This window comes from Macrobrachium nipponense, chromosome 10 (genome assembly GCF_015104395.2).
Source record: "Macrobrachium nipponense isolate FS-2020 chromosome 10, ASM1510439v2, whole genome shotgun sequence".
NCBI lineage: Eukaryota > Metazoa > Arthropoda > Malacostraca > Decapoda > Palaemonidae > Macrobrachium > Macrobrachium nipponense.
In genome coordinates this window covers 46,832,057-46,841,608 of record NC_087204.1, presented here as the reverse complement: position 1 = coordinate 46,841,608, position 9,552 = coordinate 46,832,057, and the positions used below count along the sequence as shown (strand labels likewise).

The 9,552-nt window shown below is 41.2% G+C and overlaps 2 protein-coding genes across 3 annotated transcripts in view; one reads left to right on the top strand and one right to left on the bottom strand.

Moving 5' to 3' along the window:
* Positions 1 to 9,552, bottom strand: part of LOC135223605 (uncharacterized) — a 910,537-nt gene that overhangs the window by 286,163 nt on the left and 614,822 nt on the right. The window lies entirely within an intron of this gene.
* Positions 1 to 9,552, top strand: part of LOC135223604 (uncharacterized) — a 227,297-nt gene that overhangs the window by 216,242 nt on the left and 1,503 nt on the right. The window contains exon 13 of the mRNA XM_064262179.1: positions 9,054 to 9,238. Within this exon, the coding sequence (XP_064118249.1) occupies positions 9,054 to 9,238 (185 nt within the window). The remainder of the gene's footprint in view (positions 1 to 9,053; positions 9,239 to 9,552) is intronic.

Here is a 9,552-nt window from a genome sequence, read left to right as displayed (position 1 = left end):
GACATGTATCTCATAAACATATCTGTCTGTAATTGTATGTAAAGTATTGCAAGCGTTCCAATCATATGTACTTGAAACCTCTTCCTAATTTGTATATAGAATTGTTAACCATTCTCCAGGTGTGAGAAAACACATCTGACATATATACGTAGATGTCCCTCTGCTGTGCTCTAATGTCACTTTTCTGCCTGCAAGAGACTTGACCAGTCAGAGATTTGTCAGTAAATCAGAGTATCTTGAACCTGTCTTACTCGCCACCTCGTTATACTGGTGACCCCAAAGATCGCAGCTGCTACCAACAAGAGCAGAGACCATCTTCATGTCTAAGAAGATCTCCGCTTCATCCCACAAAGCTGGCAACATCTTCAAGCAGATTGCAGAATGGCTCGCCAATCAACTGACAACCGTCACCTACGATACGCTGACGACCCGACTAAGGTCGTCCTCCAGCATGCCGCCCACCCTCACAGCTAAGAAATTCCTGGCCAAAATAGCAAAAGCAGTAGGAGACCAGCAGCGTTTGTATGCTTACAAGCAACTATGGTGGCTAGTAACAATTTGTGCCACAGACAACTGCCCAGAGACGATGTGGACCTTGTGAGAAAAGTCCTAAATTACCCCACCAAACAGTTGTGGCCATCCCCACTGCATCAGCCATGGACCTCAATGATTTCCTGAAGACAGTCGACGCTGTCCACCTGGCCCACAAGTCGAGAGAGTCTACACGAACCACAACAGCAGCTGCCCTACAACCACAGCAGCAGACCGACAAGAGATGGACAGGTATCCAGAGGGCCATACTGCCCCATACACCACTACTGAGCTCCAGGTGGAAAAACAAACCAGAATACAAGCCCAAAACATAAGAACATCCCGAGGACATTGTTTCTACACTTGAGGTTCAGAATGGAAGCCTAAAAATGTGAAAATGATTACCTCATGTCAAAAGACGTGCAAAAGGGTTGCAGCAGTGACACAATAAAATAAAAAACAGTGGTGGGTAGACTGATTCCCTTGTAAGAGACACAGCACCTGTTTTCCACTGTCTTTCTTCCAGGTCCAGGTAAAAAGACTCGACATATCTTTTATCATAGATGAAACAACAAATACAGTTCCTGGTTGACACCTGCACATTCAGATCATTTGTGCAAGCCAACCAGCATGAATACCCAGACCACTACAGGCTTCCACTGCCAGTGGAGCCCCACCGAAAATATATGGGAAAACAAGCATGAATATGTCGTTCATTCGGAAGCAGTGCAACTGGATGTTCATCACAGTGGACGTAACAAATGCACTTTTAGGAGCAGACTTCCTAAAAGCCCACGCCATGCTGCATGCTGGTACATGTCGTGAAACTGCAGCTGATCACATACTCACTCCCATAGCCCTACTCACAATGACTCCAGGTCTAGATATTAGTCGCCTCCTGCAGAAGTTCCCAGAAGTATTTAAGTACAACTTACAGCACTAACTAATCAAGCCTGCAAAGCACCACGTTCAGCACTACATAGTCATTGATGGTCTCCTAGTGCATGGCCATTTTAGATGTCTGGTCCCAGAAAAACTCACCCATGCCAAACAAGCCTTCTGGGACATGGAACAGGCAGGAATATGCCAAAAAGCCTCCAGCAACTGGGCATCTCCCCCATACATGGTACCAAAACCTGACAGCACAGGTGACCCCACGGCACCTACCAGAGACTCAACATCAAGATAGTACCTAACAGGTACCCACTGCCAAAAATCACCAGCATAACCAACAATATGGAGGGTGCCAAAATATTTACGAATATCGACCTGATGAAGGGAAAGTCCTGCTCACAAAGCAGGATATAGAAAAAACGGGCATTATCACCCCTTTCAGCAAATACATCTCCAGCTACGGTACAGTTGCTTCAGCCTTCAGGACTCAGGTGCAACCTTCCAACATGTGATGGATAAAACCCTGCCCAACCTACCCTTCTGTGTTGTCTACACCATTAATATAATCATAATCCACCCAAACAGCAAACAACACATGAAAGACATCAGGCATGTCTCGCAACTTACAGAAAATGGACTTATACAATAGTCCAAAAAGACAAATGCAAATGGGCAAAAACAGTAGTGGAATTCCTGGGCTACCAAATAAGCCCTGCCGTTGTCAAGCCCTCCCAAAGCAGGTCCAAGCAAGCACCAACTTCCCAAAATCAACAACATTCAAATCAGTCAAAGAATTCATGAGAATGATTAACTATTACCATTGTTTCATATCAAACCTTGCCGAAATAATGACCACAATATGTGTCTAAAAGGGAAACCTAAAAACTATTTTGGCATGAAAAACAAGATAATGCCTTCACACTAGCTAAATAAATCAATCACCTTTGCTGCCACACTAATCTTTCCTTTACCCCATACGTCCCTCACCCTCATGATGGACACGAGTAGCACAGCGATGGGTGTGGTACTAGAACAAGGCACACACACGGTGGTCATCATCACTTGGCATTCTTCAGCAAGACGTTATCACTAACAGAACAAAACTACTCCATGTTCAACTGAGAGTTACTTGCATTCCACAGAGCTATCCCCCACTTCCAACCACATGCTAGAAGGACGACAATTTGTAGTACAGATGGGCTACCAATTGCTGGGACACACCTTCACCAAAATCAGAGATGGGTGGTTAGCAAGACAGCAGCACCAGCTATCGTCGATAGCAGGACATTCTTGCACCATCAGATACTTAAAGGGTTCTTCCAACAAAGTAGCAAAAGCTCTTACCCGAAACTCCATCAACACCATCCAGATCATATACATTAGCCTGTAATAGCATCAGCTACAGCAACTTTGGCGGGAGAACCCTGCCCTATCGTGGAGTGACCTGTCCATCAATGATGGAGAGACAACCATCACCTGTGAGACGAGTACCGGATATCCTCACCCTTACCTACCATTAAAAGTGAGAAAGAAAGCCTTCAACCTCATTCACAACCTGTCCCATCCATCAGGTAGATCCACAGCCTGAACCTTGTTGGAACGGTACACCTGGTTGAGAATGAAAGCAAACATCAATACATGGCTCTCATTAAAAACATTAAAATTAACGAGGTACATGGAATTCCAGACGACAACAAGACTGGCCCATATCCACGTCCACATCATGGGACCCTGCCCCCCTTCAAGGTGTACAGGTACCTCTTCACAATAATTAATAGGAACACCAGATGGGCAGAAGTAATACCAGTGAGGCACAGACAGCAGAGAAAGAGTTATATGAAAGCACTAATAGACTGGGTCAGCAGGCATGGAGTACCGCAGTACATAACAAGCGACAGGAGCTAACTTCACCTCCTTATGGAGCTCCCTTGCTGCCAGCCTTGGGACATAACTCATTCACACAAGAGCATAAAACCCAGAAGCCAATGGCATGGTGGCACTCGCCACCAGATCTCAAGGTGGTTGTTGGAGAAAGGCATTATTGTGGGTCTTGCCGTGATTAAGAACAGCCCCGCATGCAACATTCAATGCAACACTGGCAGAAATACTCTATGGCCAAGCATTGACAATATCAGCAAATGTTTTTCAAGACATGACAGAAACCACGACTCCTCCACACATCAGTTAAAAGGTTTCTAAGCCATGCAAGAATGCTCTGTTATGTGCAAATGCTGCTTATAGCCATCAGTGGTAGTTGGACATGGAGAGCAACCATTTGCCCTACATGGGTTGATGGATAGGCTCACAGTGATTTGATATCATTCGCCAAAGGCCTGGTTCACCTGCAAGATCACAACTGACTGGTTCCACATTCCCTTTTATGAATAGGTTGGACATCATCAGACAAAGGACATTGGTATTTCTAGACAGGATGAAGGCTTACATCTCATGGACAATGTGCACCTATACATCCTAATGCAACAAAAGTTGGCTGGTGATGAAGGTCATACTAGGGTCATTTATTTGTCTCTTTATAGGATTGCACTCATTCATTCAAAGGACCTATGTGTTACTGTTGCAATGAAATGGCTACACTAGAAGATATTCCTGGAGGAGGTGATGGTAGTGTTTGAGAAAGATGACAAGGAACTAGGAGCTTGGATACACAGGGCACGCAGACACTGGAAAATCTTCTCAGTTATTCGGTGAAAGTTGTCATCTACAATATCACAGATACATTGAAAGAAATCACTGTACAGGCCCTTGACCATGCTTGGAACCATATCCTTAAGGGAGAAGATGGTATGATGAACTTCCAGGGGTTAAAAGTTGATTAATTTTGTACAGTCTCCCAAAGAGAGGTGATGACATTCCCGAGGATGATGTGCAGGAGTGACTGTATGACAACAGCAGCAATCCTGGTTTCAAACCATTGCCCAACTGCAAGATAGCTGCTGCAGTTATGCTGGTGATAAGGAAGTCCTGAAGAAGATGACAATGACAGGGACAAAGGTGTTTCACAATTAGCACCTTGGTACAAGCACATGGTCTTCAATTTCTTTATTAAAATCAATATTGACCCTAACGACTGCCCTTAGGCCTTGGATGCAGCTGCACAAATGTGTTTTTATGAAATGTCACTGGTAGGTAGAATCATTGTATGCATTGGCACAGTGCCCTTGACATCTTCAGATCCCAAACTCCCATGCAACTAAGCCCTGTGCCAACATATATATATATATCTCAAATGGTAAAGAATTTAATTTTGATCATCTGACTGACTGGAGAAACACACCCAAAATTTTATTTTGCAATAACTGCATTACTGAAGGTGCTTTAATCAAGACGTGTTCCAGAAAGTTTGTGCTTTGGGTCTGGTGTGTATATGTTAACACAAGCTTAGTTTTGATAAAAATAATGAAGGGCTTCATGAATACCATTTGACTGTTTTCCCACATTCTAGGCTAATGGCTTCATTATTGTCATCATTATCTTTATGAAAGAAATGGAACATAGGGATACAGGTTATACACATACTATGATATATATATATATATATATATATATATAATATATATATATATATATATGGTATGTAGAATCTACTGATCACTTTTTTACCAGATACATATGAAATTGTAATATCCACAATGCCCTCTTAACTTCTTGAATTCTTTGTTCTTTTTTGGATACACTTGTCACTACAAAGCCAGAAGATCCAAGTTCAAAGAAATTTGAAGAAAAAGTTTCTTTGAACTTGGATTTTCAGGCTTTGTAGTGACAAGCATATCGAAAAAAAGAGCAAAGAATTCAAGAAGTTAAGAGGGCATTGTGGCTATTACAATTTCATATAATGGTATACATACTATATATATACTATACTAGCAGACCAACCCAGCATTGCCTAGGTACTCTGAATGACAGCCGATAGATAAACTCTCTCTCTCTCTCTCATTCTTGTTAAGACAGTTGCCTCAGTTACATTACCAAGCATTTTTTACATTATACATTTCTGCACTTCTCACCCTCCTTTCCTATTGGGGCTGAACCTGGACTTGCAGGGCATTGGGAGTGTCTCTATGGATCCCACCATCCTCAAAAACTATGGATTAGACTCTAATATCAATAGTTTTTCGCTATTTTTAAATTTCACCATCTTCCTACTCCTTCTCATACTCCCCTTCCTATCAGGGCTGAAGTTGAACTTAAAGGGCATTGAGAGTGTCACGATTGGTTATCTTTACATGTCACCACCTTCCCACGCCTTTCCACCCTCCCTTCCTATGGGGGGTGAACTTGGACTTAAAGGACTTCAGGAGTGTCACTATTCATCTCAGCAATCTCGAAAACTATGAAATAAGCACTATCATCTGTCGTTTCGACTATTTTTACATGTCACCCTTTCTCACCCAACCCCTTTATCGATAGCTGAACTTGGACTTAAACGCCATCAGGAGTGCCAATTTTCTTCTCAGTGACCTCTAAAAATATGGAGTAGACAGAAATATCTGTCATTTACGGTTATTTTTACATGGCACCCCCCTCCTATCAGGGGTAAACTTAGACTTGAAGGGCATCGGGAGTGTCACTAATAACTTCAGTGACCCCAGAAACTATGGATTTGACACTAATATCCGTCATTTTCAATTATTTTTACACGTCACCCCCATTCCAAACTGCTTCTCACCCCCACTCCTTATTGGGGCTGAACTTTGACTTAAATGGCATTGGGAGTATCGCTATTCTTCTCAGTGACCTCAAGAACTATGGAGCAGACACTAACATCTGTGTTTTCAGTTAATTTTCCATGTCACCCCTTCCCAACCCCCCTTGGAATTAAAGGGCATCGGAAGTGTCACTATTCATTTCAGTGATTTCAGCGACATCGAAAACTATGGATTAGACAGTAATACCTGTTGTTTTATGTAATTATTACTTCAGCCCCTTGTGCATTAATCGATAATTTGTAGTGTTCCCAAGTCCACATTGCTTTTTTCAGACCTAATTAAGACTTGGATTACAATATTACACCTGATGCCTCCCAAAGCATTAGAAAGATTTTCACTTTATTTTTTGGCTGTTTAAAAAAACGGTTTCTTAGTAATCAACTGTCTAATAAAAGATGAGAAATTAAAACTTTGGGATAGGGGCCTGGGGAAAGGAAAACAAGTACATAGCCTTTATAATACTTATTTACAGATCTGTCACTGGTCTTATCTAATGATTTCTCTGCTGGAGATCACAGAACTGAGTAGAGAAGTATTTTGGTTCCTTTCATTTCCAAAAAAAGTATTTCCCGTAAATGGAGCGTGTAACATCTCTATGTGTAAACCAGGCGTATTGACAATGATCCTGAATGAGGTAATGTACGATAGGTTTTTGTTATCTTCCAAAATTCGCCTAAAAGAAAATACTGGGTTCCAACAGATTTATGACGTATTTTATACAGTAGGGTTCTCTCTCTCTCTCTCTCTCTCTCTCTCTCTCTCTCTCTCTCTCTCTCTCTCTCTCTCTCTCTCTCTCTCTCTCTCTCTCGTCATTTTTCCATTAAAGTAAAAACCCACAGAAACATGCAATGTTAATAGACCTCATGATGGGACTGATAAGTTGCCCATTGATGGCAGTGGACTCGTGTAAGAGGTAAAAGGGGAACTTCTGGTTAATAGCCATTAAACTTCGTCAAATAGAACTTTTAATAAGTTAAAAAATAAGCCATTGCTCCAACCTGTATGTAATCCCAGTTTTTTTATAATTTAATTTCAAAGTAGTGCCGAGGTACTTCAATGGAGCGCCATTTATGCATGATTCGACTATGTTGCCATCTGGCGGATTAGTACCGAGGACGTAGGGTCGCGGTCGCCTCACAATTACAAGGGCAACGAAGCATTCGTATTTTATTGTATTCGTCCTCGGTATGTCCTCGTGTTTTAGGTCAATTGTCATTCAAATAGCGTCAATTATGCCAACTTGTATGGTGTATGGTTGTGCCAATACTTCTGGCCTGTGTCCAAAAGGCATATCATTCCACAGGATTCCGTCAAATAGAGAAAAATCAAGTCGCTGACTGATGGCTCTTCGAAGGGAGGACATCAACATCAAAACTTTTCAACCAACGACGCAAACAGTCGTCTGTTCGGACCATTTCTTGCCAACAGATTTAAAAGATGACATTAAGAGCAGTTTATTAGGTATGGCTATGAAGTTTATATAATATGTTTTGGGACTTTAATTTCCCTCTGAACAAACCACGGTACCGACGAAGACAGGGCGGCTATCTACCGCTATCTATACTATACTACGGTGCCTCCACTTGTATGCATTTGAATTGGAATTTAGTTTTATCAATCGCCATGTGCGTGGTGTGATGGGGTGAACGGCAGTTTTCTAAAAGTGTGTCCATGAATTGATGAGGGCATTCACTTAGTCCTTTTAACTAGTTTAATTAATAGGGTTTTAGAATTTAGGGCTGTATGCCTAACTATACTCTGTTTTTTTTCATCTGTTCATCCGCCTGTGGTGTTTTTGTATGGTAACACTGCGTCCCGGGCTTTAAATAGTTACGCTATGTGTAAGTTTTAGGTAAACAAAAAGGATATCTGGGTGTACATTTGCAGCTGAAAAGTGTTTTAATAATTTACTGTATGCGAATTACACCGTTAATATTCGAAATAGGATATTGTTATTATTGTTGAATGTAAGCTGAATGTGACTATCTAAAGCCCCGGACGCAGTGTTACCATACACAAACACCACAGGCGGATGGACAGATGGAAAAAAACAGAGTATATGCCTACTTCCAATCAAATATTTTAAGCTGACAAATACAAACCAAAAAGGATATTATCTAAAGATGCTGTGCCCTCGGTTTTTGTTCCGCCTGTCTGGGCCTACCGCGCCATGACGTCAAGCATAAGAGATGAGCCACACATAAATGGCTGTGCCCACGGTGCAATAGAAAATAAATTGTAAAAAATAAGAAAACGCCCCTTTCAAAAAAAATTTTTTTTTCACCCGGGGTACTTAAATGGAATAATACTACATATGGAAAAGCTAAAAGGCAACCAGAAGTTCCCTTTTAAGACACGAAAAAGCTGTTCACTGAAAGTGGCCGGATTCATGAATCTGCACAAAGAAAAATAAAAACATTCGTATTGTAACAAATCTATATGCAAGTATCTCATCAAACTACGGGAAGGATGCTATTATATGTAGGCTGTCGTCAGCTGGCTCGACCGTCTCGCTTTCGCTCTAAAGAATTACTTTCCGTTCTTACGGATATTGACAGCTTTAAAACTTCAAAGCTGAATCAGTTATGAAAGTAACCGTTGGTAAACTGAAAACCGTTTGCACGATGAATATTTACCAGTTATGCAGAATGAACGACAGATGTACGCTGCTGTACATAAAAAATTGCTAAGATCTCCAATAATGAAGGACATTTCTTAAAAGAAAAGTACTTGAGATTCCCAAGCACGTGGCCAAACCCGAAATTTTGTCCAGGTGAATAACAGTGCTCTCACTCGATTCCATTTACGCTGAATTTACATCTTGGGTACATGTTAAATAAAACTGACTTGAGCAGTAATATGAGATAACGAAAATAATCTTGATTTATCATGTATTTAAAGATTGTCGTGGTTGGCACAGAAGGAGGACGATATCGTCAGTTACAGTGGAGGTCATGCTCTGGAGGTATGTCAGAAGTCACGTCAGATTTACAGCCCTTAGATGCACAGCTCTTTCCATACCTCCTGAGACAACTTCAAGACAAACCTGACCTGGCAACTGACTATTCTAGAGTATTCCACGTGAGGTGAGTATTTAATTGAACTCGTGTACATACCAATCTCGGATTCAGAGGCTTTTCCTGAAAATCCATTTGAATTTTTAATAAAGATATCCTACTGACACTGATGGTAACGAAATGCATAATTCTTTCATGAACATAGCAAACTCAGTCAATATACCAATAAATGTGTGCATATGAAACCAACAGCGCCTGTTTTTCTTTAATACATATTTATATAAGCATAAATATATATAAGCGTTGTCTATACGTATAAAAGTACATGAAAATTTCCTTCGCCATTGTACTACACCATGAAGAAATAGATGTCCTTTCTGCCT